Here is a 14,635-nt window from a genome sequence, read left to right on the forward strand (position 1 = left end):
GTAGTTCAAACTACATTATCCAATAAGTTTTTTTTTTAAGATTGAAGGTATGATTTTTAAGGAGATTTGGTTGTCTTCTTGTCTTGTCTTGAGACAGTATTCAGCTGGGGTGGGTTGAGCTGGCTTCATTCATCCTCAATGCCAAATGAAGCCAGCTCAACCCACCCCGGGTGATTTTAAGGAGATTTGGTTGCTTCTCCTTGTAGGTCAAGTGATAAAATGGAAGTTCTTTTTTTGCTTTATTATATTTAATTTTGTAGGAAATCAGTATTTTAAGTGCTCCAAATGTATGTGAGCAGCTAAATGTTAATTTTAGAAGTTTAAATGTGAAGCAAGAAATTAGTCAAAAATTAGTGACAACTAAGCATGATTAAAGTGGTAAGAATCTTACATATCTGGAAATTGGTGAAAACCTAATGCCGCATAGATAGTGCAACTAAAAAAGTAAACAATTTCGTAATATATTCTATTGATGGGAAAACATCAGACAAGGATACCTTTTAGAAAGAAAGCAATGGAATTTTATGTTCTGTTGTGATCATGTTGGCTTTTCAGACATTATATTCTTTTAATTCCAGGGAGAATATTTTATATAACTCATTAAATGATTGTTTAAATTCAGCTATTGTGCTGCTGAGTAAATTTTCTATATTCAGTATGTATTTGTTCTATCAGTAATCTTCCTTGAAAACAAATATTTTCATTATTTGCTACATATAATTCTTTACCAAGTGGGTGTTGGTGACATGTAAAAGGTACTGATCGATCGTGGCCGTTTGCCAGCCTCCTCTGGCTCCTGTACTGGTGGCACGTAAAAAGCACCCTCTACACTCACGGAGTGGTTAGCGTTAGGAAGGGCATCCAGCTATAGAAACACTGCCAGATCAGACTGGAGCCTGGCGCAGCCTCCTGGCTTCCCAGACCCCGGTCAAACCGTCCAACCCATGCTAGAATGGAAAACGGACGTTAAACGATGATGATGATGATGAGTCCATTAAAGACATCACTGAAAACTCCATCTTTATATTATGTACTTTGGTCAAGGAAGTTTAGCAGAGAGCAGTTTTCTCTAAGTTATTTCCACAGAAAGGGTTGGAATAGCATTACAAACTTTGTAGAAACACTAGTCAGGTGCATCTACTTGGCTATTTAAATTGCTAGAAGTAGCAACTAAATCTCCCCTTAAATCACCCCTGGCTATCTTAAATAAGGAAAAGACACATTGGTTAATGTAGTTGTAGATATTCTAGAACAGCAAGGTGTTTATTGATGGATAGTCTTTCGTCATAAGTCTACTCAACCAGGGTTCACTTGGAGATAAGCAACAATTACTATAACAATAATGCTGTTTAGAGTGGTGAGATCTTATCTTGAATATATTTAGTACTTATTTATAGTTAAATGGTCCAGGACTACTTGATAGTTAAGTGGCTTTGTCACTGGCACTACAAAGTACTGGTGGCAGAATGCAGATTGCCAGTTTCTCATTTCCCACCTCTCTTTGTATTTATTGTTTGTCTGCAATATTAATTATTTATTTTGTTTTGTAGATGGGCTTTGATGGATTATTTTTTGGACGGGCTGACTACCAAGATATAGTAAAACGTGTGCTTAATAAAGATATGGAAATGGTTTGGAAAGCAAACCAAAACATTGGTACGCTCTTATATCTTTCCTTGTTATTTTGAAACTTTTGTTAACATTTGAAATAAAAACTTAATTGATTTTCAAATTAAAATCTATTTTTAAGTGTTCTATAGACAAAGTTTTAATTTTTTACTTTAGAAACATTTTAATATTTAGGCCCAGGCATGGTCATGTGGATAAGAAGCTCGCTTTGCAACCTCATGGTTTTGGGTTCAGTCCCACTGTGCAGAACCTTTAGCAAGTGTCTTCTGCTATTACCTCAGGCTGACCAATGCCTTTGAATGAATTTGGTGGATGAAAACTACATGGACGCCTGTTATATATATATATACATGTATAAATGTACATATATGTGTCTTTGTCTCCCAGCACCATTTGTCAACTGGTGTTGGTTTATTTATATCCCTGTAACTTAGTGGTTCAACAAAAGAAATTGATTGCATAAAATAAGTACTGGGGTTGATTTGTTTGGTTAAATCCTTCAAGGTACTGTCCCAGCATGGCTTCAGTTTAATGAATGAAACAAATAAAAGATAAAAGATTTAAAATTGGAGTTTTGAATACATTATGCAATTCCACATTTAGAAAGCACTTTTCTTTTTCTTTTTTTTGCCTTTTATAATTCAAGATTTTCTAGAAACTTTAATGCAGGTACAACATTGATTTTTTTGGAGCCTTTAGTTCCAAAGCTTTTCTAGATTATGGGACCATTACCTTGGTCAACACACTCTAAATTAAACAAATATTAAATTTAGTTAAATAATTAAATGAAATACAGATACCTGTATATTTATGTAGATTATAAGCGGTTCTAGACCATCAGTCTCTGGAAAATTAGTGTTGTACCTTTATAGGTACAAATGAGTGTTGTACCTGTACCTGGCTTAGGTATATTTTGGAAAAACATATGTTCTCTGGCTCTAACATTGCGGCATTGGATGAAAACCTGAGTATCACCACCTGTAACACAGAGGAGTGGAAGATAAGCGAATATAGGATTCTGACCGGCCACTATCAGTTTGCGCTGGTTGCAATCAAGACCTTAGATCAGTGGTTCCCAACCTGTGGTCCGCAGACCCCTGGTGGTTTGCAAAGGTATTATTGGGGTTCTGTGAACATCTTAAGCTGACAGTTCTTTCAATATCCTGGAATCCGTGGGAAAACTCATTTAAACAAAAGGGGTCCTTGATGGTGAAAAAGTTGGGGACTACTACCTTAGGTGTTCTTGGACCCTGCACTGCCAATTTCCTCTGCAAAACTGGGATAACTGTGGCCTATTTGAGAAACGAGCCTTGTAAGGAGGGGTGACTATTGCAGTGAGTGTTGCTAGCCATTCTCTGCGACAACATTTTTAGAATCATGTCTGTGAAGTGCAACTGAACATACCATTTGGTCTGGAGTGTACAACCTGTTACTCCCCACTTCTCATCTGTTGCTTACCCTCCCCATTTTTTTTTATTTTCCTTTGTTTCCTTGGTGAGGTAGTTCTGGGGTTCGTTTCTCTTGATTTGATTTTTTAAATACTTTTAATTATAGATTTTTTCTTTCTTTTCTTCTTGTAAAAATGTGTTGCTAAATAAAAATGTATTTTATATGTAAAAAATTAAAAAAATTATAAATTGAATTACTCTTTCCAATTTTTGATTTGGAAATGTAATTGTAGGTGAGGAAGCAGATTTATTCACTGGAATACTACTAAATGGCTATAATCCACCCCCTGGATTTTGTTTTGATGAACTGTGTCAGGATGATCCCATTATGGTAAATCTTTTTGAAATAAATTTTTTTTCATTTTTCATTACCCTGTGCATGTAAGTAAAAGCAGGGTATTGTAGTCACTCATCTTCGTCTGTTTGTCTGTGTTTGCAAAATGACTGGAAAAAAGCTGAATGGATTTTCACCAAATTTGGCAGAAATATTCATTGGGTGAGAGGTTCAGAGTCATTAAATTTTGGTTTGATTAACTTCAAAAGTGGTGGACAGGTGAATCAAAATGTTTTTTCTCTGTTACATATGCACAAACGATTAGCAGGAGAAATAACTCTTGATGTAATTTTGTTGAAATAATTACAGAGGTATCAAGTTGTTGGATCAGGTAATGAAGGTCACAGAGAGGGTCATAGCCCAACTAATTAGGGAGAGAGTCGGTTTAGATGAGATGCAGTTTGGGTTCGTACCAGGTTAAAGCACCACTGATGCTATATTTCTGGTAAGACAACTGCAGGAGAAATACCTAGCCAAAGATAAACCTCTGTACCTGGCTTTTGTTGACATGGAGAGAGCCTTTGACAGGGTCCCCCGTTCCCTTATCTGGTGGTCAATGAGGAAACTAGGAATAGATGAATGGTTAGTGAGAGCTGTGCAAGCCATGTACAGGGATGCTGTTAGTAAGGTGAGGGTTGGTGAAATCAAAATCAAATTCGATGACTGGCATCCGTGTTAGTGGAGCACTAGGAGCACCATTTGAGCGTGATCGTTGCCAGAGCAGCTGACTGGCTTCCATGTTGGTTGGCATGTAAAAGCAACATTTGAAAGTGATTGTTACCAGCGTAGCCTTACAGGCACGTGAAAAAATACTCGAGCGAGGTCGTTGCCAATGCCATTGGACTGGCTCCGATTGGTAGGTAGCATGTAAAAGGCACGTAAGAAGCACCATTTGAGCGTGGCTGTTGTCAGTACCGCCTGACTGGCCCTCGTGCCGGTGGCACGTAAAAGCACCCACTACACCCTCAGAGTGGTTGGTGTTAGGAAGGGCATCCAGCTGTAGAAACTCTGCCAAATCAGATTGGAGTCTGGTGCAGCCATCTGGTTCGTCAGTCCTCAGTCAAATCATCCAGCCCATGCCAGCATGGAAAGCGGACGTTAAACAATGATCATGATGATTAAGTCTGAGAATATATTTATTGAATTAAATTTTATTCTATCTTTGTATGCATGCAGGGTATGCATTATCTCTCAATAATGCCTTTCTTTCATTTATAGAGCAATACTCATGATAGCCATATAACACAGTCTCGTGCTGGACATCAATGACAAAATACTAACAACAGTGTGTTCTTATGATGATAGTATTAAGTTAATTCTAGAGTTGATCATTGTGTGTGATTTATAATTGCTTATAAATATGTTTGACACTTTTTTTTTCAAAAATTCTCTTGTTGACTGGAAAACTTATGACTTATAACAGTTATGTTATTTTGAATTATATTTAGATGGGGAGAACAGATGTTATATTTATGATCTACAAAATATCTGGAAATACATTTTTCTGCAGTTAATGTATTTTTATGTATTATATTGTCTTTTGATCTTTCATTTAAGGATGACCCACGACTCAAAGAGAACAACCTGAATGAAAAGCTGATTTTGTTCTCTACCTGGGTTATGATGAAGGTAAGATATGGTATTTCTTTTATGGATTAGAGGGGAGGTAAGGGCTGCAGCCATAACCTTCACATGTCCTCTGAGATTAGTGAAAATGATGTGGTTTATGTTTAACTTGAACATCTGTAATGGAGAGGAAAGATGCAGGCAAGAAGGAAATTTCAGGATTTGAATTCAGGATTGGGTACAGTGGTTAGTGGGGAGCCTGGATATTGTGACACAATTGGGGTGGGTAAGTGAATGTGTTGAGTGTGCCTGGGCAGAAATGGTGATATACAACTAACTAGTTCGGAGGATGGTGATTAAATAGGCAGAAAGACGAGACAATACAGTAAAGGACCAGAGACTGTGTTGATGAGTGAGTTAATGCTAATCAGTCACACAACCTTCTTTTGGGTGTAGTCTAGAATTGACATCTTTTGGATGTGGTTTATAGCAGCTGCAACTTTCCAAAAGGGCAGCAAGCTGGCAGAAGCGTTAGCACAGCGGGCGAAATGCTTTGTGGTATTTTGTCTGCCGTTATGTTCTGAGTTCAAATTCCGCTGAGGTTGACTTTACCTTTCATCCTTTCGGGGTTGATAAATTAAGTACCAGTTACGCACTGGGGTCAATGTAATCGACTTAATCGGTTTGTCTGTCCTCTCTGTGTTTAGCCCCTTGTGGGTAGTAAAGAAATAGGTATTTCATCCGCTGCTGCATTCTGAGTTCAAATTCTGCCGAGGTCGACTTTGTCTTTCATTCTTTTGGGGTTGATTAAATAAGTACCAGTTACGCACTGGGGTTGATGTAATCGACTTAATCCATGTGTCTGTTCTTGTTTGTCCCTTCTATGTTTAGCCCCTTGTGGGTAGTAAAGAAATAAAGAGTAGGAACAGTGCTCCTATTTGCACCTTATAGCTCAAACCTTCAGGTCAAGTACAAAATTGCTTGTTTGAGAGGAGCAGTGATTGTTTTTTGTGATGTTGAATGAGCTTAGATTGATATATCTTCATTCAATGATGTTTTGAGATCTCCATTCATGAAGGCTGTGCAAATTTAGCTTGTGGTGTGTAAATTGTATGTGGATAAGGCTTGGCGTGGCCGTGTGGTAAGTAGCTTGCTTACAAACCACTTATGGTTCTGGGTTCAGTCCCACTGCATGGCACCTTGGGCAAGTGTCTTCTACTATAGCTTCAGGCTGACTAAAGCCTTGTGAGTGGATTTGGTAGACGGAAACTGAAAGAAGCCCGCCATATATATGTATATATATGTATGTGTGTGTATATGTTTGTGTGTCTGTGTTTGTCCCCCCAACATCGCTTGACAACCAATGCTGGTGTGTTTACGTCCCCGTAACTTAGTGGTTTGGCAAAAGAGACTGATAGAATAAGTACTAGGCTAACAAAGAATAAGTCCTGGGATCGATTTGCTTGACTAAATGTGGTGCTCCAGCATGGCCACAGTCACATGGCTGAAACAAGTAAAAGAATAAAAGAATATGTTATTTATTTCACTCTGGTATTGCCATTTTAATGTTTTTCTTAAATAGTAAAACAGCAACACTTAATTTTTGAACATTTGAGAAGTTTTCTTTTTAAGTTTTGTCTTTAGTAAGTTTATCATTTTTTAATTATATTTGCTTAGTTAGAAATTTTGTACTTTTTTTTTCCATTATTTAACTTTGTTATTTTCCCAACTGTTGTGAAATATTTCTGCCGTTCTGTTTATTATCTCGATATCTTATTTGTTTCTAACTCTCAAATTTCATTTATATATATAATTTTTTCTACTCTTATTTTTTTTAGTCTTTAACTCTGAGAACCAAACACATTATGCTAACAATGGGTTCGGACTTTCAGTACAGTAATGCCAACACTTGGTACAAGAATCTAGACAAACTTATTAAGCACATCAATGCCAAAGTAAGTTGTACTTTTATATATATCTTTTTAATTCATACTTCTTTTTCAATGTGTTTATAGCTATTGCAGGTTCTTTGATGGAACAAAGAGTTATATTTTTGAAATATTTTTGAAAATTCTTTCCTACATATTTATCAAAAACATTTCTGCATCAATTTCTTCAAATCTAGACAAGAGATTCTACTATGTACAAAATAATTTATTTTTATGTTCTGCCAGCAAATACTAACTTGGTTGGAAAAACAAAAAAGACAGTGTAGAGAATTGCTGGGTGTTACTTATAGGCAAGCTGTTATGGAAGTGAACTAAGCAGAAAGCTACAGGTATATCCATACAAGAAAGAAGTGGACAGTTAGAGATTTTTCTTTCATTTTATGGTTTGATCAGGAAGAGAACACAATACTGATGACCTTCGCAGGTCTTCTTACCAAGACTTATGTGATTGATGTGACTGATGCAATTGATGCTTACTTTGGATATCTATAAAATGATGTCTGCAAGAAAAAAAAATTTTGGAAAGGGAGTTTCCGAGGGGTAATATTCTAGGGAGGAAGGATTAATACAGTGCTGGGCGAGGTGTGGGTTAAGATGCATTATGGGTGATAACAGAAGAGACAAGTAGGTCTATGTGCATAGTAAACAATTATAGTAAACAATTATCCAAGCGTGATTGTTACCAGAGCGGCTATCTGGCCTCCGTGTCGGTGGCACGTAAGAAACACCATTTGAGCGTGATCGTTACTAGCATCGCCTTACTGGCATCCGCGCCGGTGGCATGTGTAAAAGATTCGAGCGAGGTCGTTGCCAGTGCCGCCTGACTGGCCCCATGCCAGTGACACGTAAAGGCACCCACTACACTCTCGGAGTGGTTGGCGTTAGGAAGGGCATCCAACTGTAGAAACTCTGGCAGGTCAGATTGGAGCCTGGTGCAGCCATCTGGTTTGCCAGCCCTCAGTCACACGTCCAACCCATGCTAGCATGGAAAGCGGACGTTAAACGATGATGATGATGAATTAGTTGAGTTTGAATAAGTACAGTGAAGGGACAACATATTTGTCACGTTTGTGGGTTAGTTGGTTGCAGTGAGTTGGTGAATGAGAAGTAGTCTTTGCCAATCAGTTTAATGGTTTTCTTTTGGATATAGTCTAGGATGTTTATGTATGTAGCAGCAGTAGCATTATCCCAGATGTAAGAACACTATTCCATTGTGAGCCATAATTGAGCTTTGCAGTGAATCATCATCAGCGTTTCAGAGTTAAAGTATCTGCAGTTGATCTTTAATATTAAGAGCATGAGGAATTTGGCCATGTTTCAGATGATGCTTTAGTGGTTTAGGATGAATCAAGATGTCTGTCAGAAATGATGTGAGCAAACCTGTCTTCAGTGACAATGAAATGAAAGGGATTAAAAGAAAAAAAAATGTTACTACAGGCTATTGTTGACTCTACTCTCTTAATGTAAACCAATATAAAAGAGTGTTTTAAGTCTTAATTTTGTCTTAGTGGATTTGTCAAGCTCAAGATTATTAAAAAAAAGGTTCAAATCTCATGCTTTTTAGATATGCTGGCATATCAACTTTGTTTTTGATAGATTTTTCAAAATTAACCCCTTCTCTGGCAACTTTTTTTGGAGAAAACATTTGATTTTCAAACGAATTTTTTTTTAGCAGTTGAGCTTGCACTCTCATCTGATGTATCCAAGCTTCTAATAGAAGGTTCATACTCCTTGTCATCTTCTGAGCTTGACATCTGGGCATAATTTGTAAAAGAAAAGCAGATAAAAACTGAGAAATGCCAAGAATTGACGTATAAACTCATCTGTGTCTGTTTTTGAAATTATGTTTTGGATAAGTTTACTCATTGCTCTCCAAAAAAGACAAATTAGGTGAAGACAAGTTAACTTGTCTTTGCCAGGTAATGGGTTAAACTGCTGAGTTTTATGCCTTAATCCTTTCATTACCAACCTGGCTCAAATCTTCCACCAAACCTTAATCACAATTTATGTTCCTAACACTAGCTGAATGATAACTAAGTTATTTTACTAAATTCTTTGTTATATTTAAAGTAATTGAAAGAAACACAGAGCATCTCAAAATAAATACAGTAACGAAAGGGTTAATGTGGTGTCTAGTATAAATTTTGACAGAAAAAAGGTTTAGATAATTTCTACCACTTTGTTGGATGTAGGATAACCCGTATGAGTCAGAATTCTAAATAGTAATGAAATATTGGCTTTGAAACATGAGGTTCTACTGCAGCTGGGATAGAATAAGTTCAGTGTGATTGTTGTACATCATTGTCATGATCATCATCTCTTCTGCAACAACAAATACATTTTTCCATGCTGTTAGTAACTGAAGAAGCAAATGTTTACTATAACATAAGTCCCTTAATTTTATATGCTTTATTCATTGTATTTTGCAGCAAGCAAAAGGCAGCAAATTGAATTTGATTTATTCTACCCCATCATGCTACCTTTACCAACTAAACAGAGCGAATATTTCATGGCCTGTGAAAACAGACGATTTTTTTCCATATGCTGACCGACTTCATAGCTACTGGACAGGTTATTTTACCAGCAGGCCTGCAATTAAGCAGTTCATTCGTGAATCTAGCAATTTATTCCAAGTAAGTTTGTGTTGAAACAATGACAATTCAGTTCATTTTTGCTCTTTTTCAATGACAAGAAAATACATACTAAAAAAAAAAAAGAGAATTAATATTCAAAGTATGGTATTAATATGTGATTTCTATTAATAATCCTATTTATTACGGTGGTGTGCTGGCAGAATCGTTAGCACGCCGGGCGAAATGCTTAGCAGTATTTCGTCTGCTGTTACATTCTGAGTTCAAATTCCGTCGAGGTTGACTTTGCCTTTCATCCTTTCAGGGTCGATTAAATAAGTACCAGTTATGCACTGGGGTCGATATAATCGACTTAATTCGTTTGTCCTTGTTTGTCCTCTCTGTGTTTAACCCCTTGTGGGTAGTAAAGAAACAGGTGTGCTGGCAGAGTTGATAAGTACGCTGAGAAAAATGCTAGGCGGCATTTTGTCTGTCTTTATATTCTGAGTTCAAATTCTGCTGAGGTTGACTTTGTCTTTCATTCTGGTAGGGTTGATAAAATAAGTACCGGCTGAATGCTGGGGTCAATATAATTGAGTCTGTTTGAGAATTGGTCTTATGCCTGTGTGTATGTAGTTATGTGTTTACTTAGAAGAGAAGGTAAGGGTGGGAATAAATGAAGAGTGCGTGCGTGTGAGTGTGTGTGTGTGTACTCTTGCATGACTGCTTGTATGTTTGTGTGTGCATAAGCCAGTCATGACCTCTTTAAGTGTTTGGTCTTTTGTTCAAGGTCACTTCAGCCTCAGATCTGCTAGGGCTTTGTTACCTTGTAAAGATTTATGGGTGTAGGATGTAGTTACTTATGCGGGAGGGAGGAGGGAGAACAGGGTAGGTGTGTGTGAGCACCTGCATGCATATGTGAGTGGGTATCTGCACTTGCACATGCAAACTGTGTATTCATGTGGTTGAGCCAGTTCTGTGAGCGTGTATGTTCGTGTGTGTGTGTGTGTGAATGTTTGTATGTTTGTGTATGTGAGTGTATTCCAGTGTGTGTGTGAATGTTTGTATGTTTGCGTATGTGAGTGTATTCCAGTGTGTGTGTGTGTGTGTGTGGTGTGTGTGTGTGTGTGTGCATTTAGTGTGGTGTTTTTTTGAATATATGCATACTTGTAAGTGCACATTTCTGCATGCATATGTGTGTATGCTTGCCTCTAGTGCCAAAACAGGTTCTATGTCCAGTCGGCTGTGCCACATTGCCAGCATCCAGACAGCTGCAGCCATTGTCCCATTCTGTATATCTGAACAATGAATAACTGTATTGATCTATCCATTGATCTTGACAATCTGTATGCCACAGGCCTGCTTGATCAGAGTTGACATGAGGTTAAAAAAAAAGGAAAGTCTTCATATCTATCTTATGTTAATGTCCAGCAGATACTATTTCATTACTCATGGCCATTGGTATATATATATTTTTCAAAATTAAGATAAACAAAGTTCTTTTTTAATCTAAAATATACTCTCCTTCATTTTCTACAATGCTCTTCCATATATCTGGTAGACTTGCAAGGCCCCTCTTCCAAAATTCACTTGTCCATAATGAAAAATACTCCTCTAGTACTGTTCTGACCTTGTCTACAGAATTCATATTTTTTCCATCCAAATGATTTTGAAGACTGCAGAATGAATGATGATCAGATGGGGCAATGTCTGGTGAATGCGGTGGGTGGGGCATCATTTCCCATTCAAACTGTTCTGACCTTTGGAATGTCATCCTCGCTGTATGCGGCCGAGCATTATCCTGATGGAAGAACACCTTTTGTCTTGAAACCAAAGATGGTCGTTTTTCTTCTAGCACTGATTTAAGCCGCTCCAGCTGCTTGTAGGAGATCTCCTTTATTATTGTTTGGTTTGGGTTTAAAAGTTCAAAGTAGACTAAATCTTTCATATCCCACCAAACAGATAACAACACCTTACGTGGGTGAAGAGCCTGGGGTGTCAGTGTTTCTCTTTTCCCTACCCACTGTTTTTGTCACTTGACACTTTTATAGAGAACCCATTTCTTGTCACCAGACACTATTCGGTCCAAAACAAAGGTTCATTCATGAGATGTGACAGCAAAGAAGAGCACACATTCACCCTCTGCATGCGATTAGACTCAGAAAATTATTGAGGAACCCATTGACCCAATTTGCTGACTTTTCCGATGGTGCACAGGTGTCGATGAATGGTTGATTGACCAAATCCAAGTTTCTCTGCTAGTTCCTCAACAGTTACAATGGGATTTTGTTCCACCAAGTTTTGTAGGACGCATTTGTCGAGCTCTACTGATCTTCCAGGATGAGGCTCAGCTTCTAGGCTGTAGTTTCCGGCTCAGAATTCCTGGCACCACCATTGATCTTGGTTTATGCTTATTGTCCAATCCTCATATACTGCATTAATATTCCTCGCACTTTCCAATGTATTGTTGCCTTTATTGAACTCATAAAGCAAAATATGCCGCATATGCTCCTTTGTCACTTCCATTATAGCTTTGAAAAAATAACTGTTAAAATCGAACTGCGCTCTTCAAAACTTGCACTAAGAATAAGGGCAAGGTAAAATTACTACCTGCTTTTAAAGCAAGTTGATGCAGGTAGTTTATCTTGTCCCCCTCTGACTTTTAGTTCATGCAATTGAAAAAACTGAATTATTTATGGGATGACCTAATATATCTTTTATCTTTTACTTGTTTTAGTTATTAAACTGTGGCCATGGTGGGTCACCACTTTGAAGAATTTTTAGTTGAGTGAATCGACTTCCACTACTTTTTTTTTTTTAGTTCTCATGCTTATTCTATTGTCACTTTTTGCTGAACCGCTAAGTTATGGGGATATAAACACTCCAACACCAGTTGTCATGCACAGACAGAGGGAGAATGCCTAGTTATATTTAATCCCACTGGGTTGAAAGTCAAAGTTAACTCCAGTTGAGTTTGAACACAGAATGTAGAAAAACAATCTAAATGTAATGTTCATAGGCACACCAGTAAAAATATAATCTGAAAATAACTAAAATAATTAACATTCTAAATCTGAAATAACTAAAATTATTATCAGAAAAATTTGACAGTAATTTTTGTTATTGCTTTTGCTTTGCAAATATTTTGACAGGTCAGCCGACATTTAGATGTGTTTGCTCAACTTCAGAACCACATAGATTTGTTTAGAGTGTGTAAGTAAAACTTTTATTTATTCATTTTTTTCACCCCTCTGTGTGGCACCTTGTGCAAACTCTGGGCCAATCGAAGCCATGAGTGGATTTGGTAGATGGAAACTGAAAGAGTTTGTTGCAGAGTGGTTGATGTTAGGAAGGGCATCCAGCTGTAAAATCCCTTCCAAAACAGATACAGTAGCCTTGGGTAAATTTTCTACCTGGCTGGTTCCTGTCAACTGTCCTACCCATGCATGCATGGAAGATGGACGTTAAACAATGATGGTGATACATATATATATCTCATCATCATACATACATACATATATATATATATATATATATATATATATATATATATATATAATATATATATATATATATATATATATATATATATATATACTAGCAGAGATACTTGGCATTGCCTGTGTTACATGCAATTGAAGAATTAGACTTTTATATTATATTTTCTGTAATGAACTGGAATACCTATGTTTTGAATTTCATCAAAATTGCAGATGAGGGTTATTTCTCTCTTTACACAGCATAAAAAAAATTGTAATCGTGCCACATGTAACCCATACTACTGATTTTTATGTGCATATTCCAAAATTCCAGTCCTATAGAACCTGTCTCTGTTACTGAATTGCAAAATATGGGATGTAAACACACCAACACTGTTGGTCAGGCGGTGGTGGGGGACAAACAAACACACACACACACACACACATGGCAAGCTTCTTTTAGTTTCCATTCTGCTAAATCCACTCGCAAAGCTTTGTCAGCCTAAATCTTTAGTAGAAGGCACTTGCTCAAAGTGGCTTGTAGTGGGATTGAATCCAGAACCATGTGGTTGGGAAGCAGGCTGCTCACCGCACACCCACCCCTGTGCCTATGCATATGTTTGTGTGAATGTGTGTGTCTGTGTGTGCCTTTGTGTTGGTGGAATTGTATATTAGAGATATCAGATTGAGTTGGAGCAGAGCTTTGAAGAAACATGACTGTGTTGTTTGTATTACAGTTGTGCATCTTAATGTTTATTGCAGGGGAGCCTTTAAGTATTGCTCAACATCATGATGCTGTGACGTGAGTTACCTTTTTTTGAAATTTTATATTAAATAACTTTAAAACTTTCAAATTTTTAAGTTAATAAGATGCTGTCTTGCTTATTAACCCTTTCATTACTAACCCAGCTAAAACCGGCTCTGGCTCTGTAGTACAAATGTCTTTTTTCCATAAGTTTTGAATTAAAATCTTTCACCAAACCTTAGTCACAATTTATGTTCCTAACACTAGCTGAATGATAACTTAGTTATTTTACTAAATTCTTTCTTATATTTGAAAATCATTGAAAGAAACAGAGTATCTCAAAATAAATACAGTAACGAAAGGGTTAAAAAGTTGATGGTTCCCATCCATCTCACCAGCCTTGCACTGCATTCACTCTCAATAGTTCAACTTATATAGACAACAAACATTGTATACAATTGCAGCGTGGAAGGTGTTTATAAGCCATTTAAGAAACACAAAAACCATTAGATTCACTTCAACATTTAAATTTAATTTGTCAAAATATTTTCGTCGCTTTGGGACCGCGACCTGTTCACTGACAACACAGAATTTTGTTAGTGAACAGTGTTTAAATTTAATTTTGTCAAAACATTTTTGTCGCTTTGAGACCACGACCTGTTCACTGACAAAACTGCCAGTGGACCACAAAGTTTTGTCAGTGAACAGGCCGCCGTCTCAAAGCGACGAAAATATTTTGATAAATTAAATTTAAATGTTGAAGTGAATCTAACGGTTTTTGTGTGTTTCTTAAATGGCTTATAAACACCTTCCACACTGCAATTGTTTTCGTTCCAGCACACGATCTCAGATCAGGTCCCTTGCTATGCAAGCACATCTCCGTAAACATTGTATAATTGTCAAGTATTTGGTTAG

At 37.1% G+C, this 14,635-nt stretch overlaps 1 protein-coding gene across 1 annotated transcript in view; it reads left to right on the plus strand.

Moving 5' to 3' along the window:
- Window positions 1-14,635, plus strand: part of LOC115211875 (lysosomal alpha-mannosidase) — a 61,133-nt gene that overhangs the window by 13,554 nt on the left and 32,944 nt on the right. Inside the window, exons 5-11 of the mRNA XM_029780613.2 lie at window positions 1,551-1,656; window positions 3,311-3,408; window positions 4,969-5,040; window positions 6,816-6,932; window positions 9,356-9,559; window positions 12,649-12,709; window positions 13,738-13,777. Coding sequence (XP_029636473.1) covers window positions 1,551-1,656; window positions 3,311-3,408; window positions 4,969-5,040; window positions 6,816-6,932; window positions 9,356-9,559; window positions 12,649-12,709; window positions 13,738-13,777 — 698 coding nt within the window. The remainder of the gene's footprint in view (window positions 1-1,550; window positions 1,657-3,310; window positions 3,409-4,968; window positions 5,041-6,815; window positions 6,933-9,355; window positions 9,560-12,648; window positions 12,710-13,737; window positions 13,778-14,635) is intronic.

This window comes from Octopus sinensis, linkage group LG5 (genome assembly GCF_006345805.1).
Source record: "Octopus sinensis linkage group LG5, ASM634580v1, whole genome shotgun sequence".
Lineage (NCBI taxonomy): Eukaryota > Metazoa > Mollusca > Cephalopoda > Octopoda > Octopodidae > Octopus > Octopus sinensis.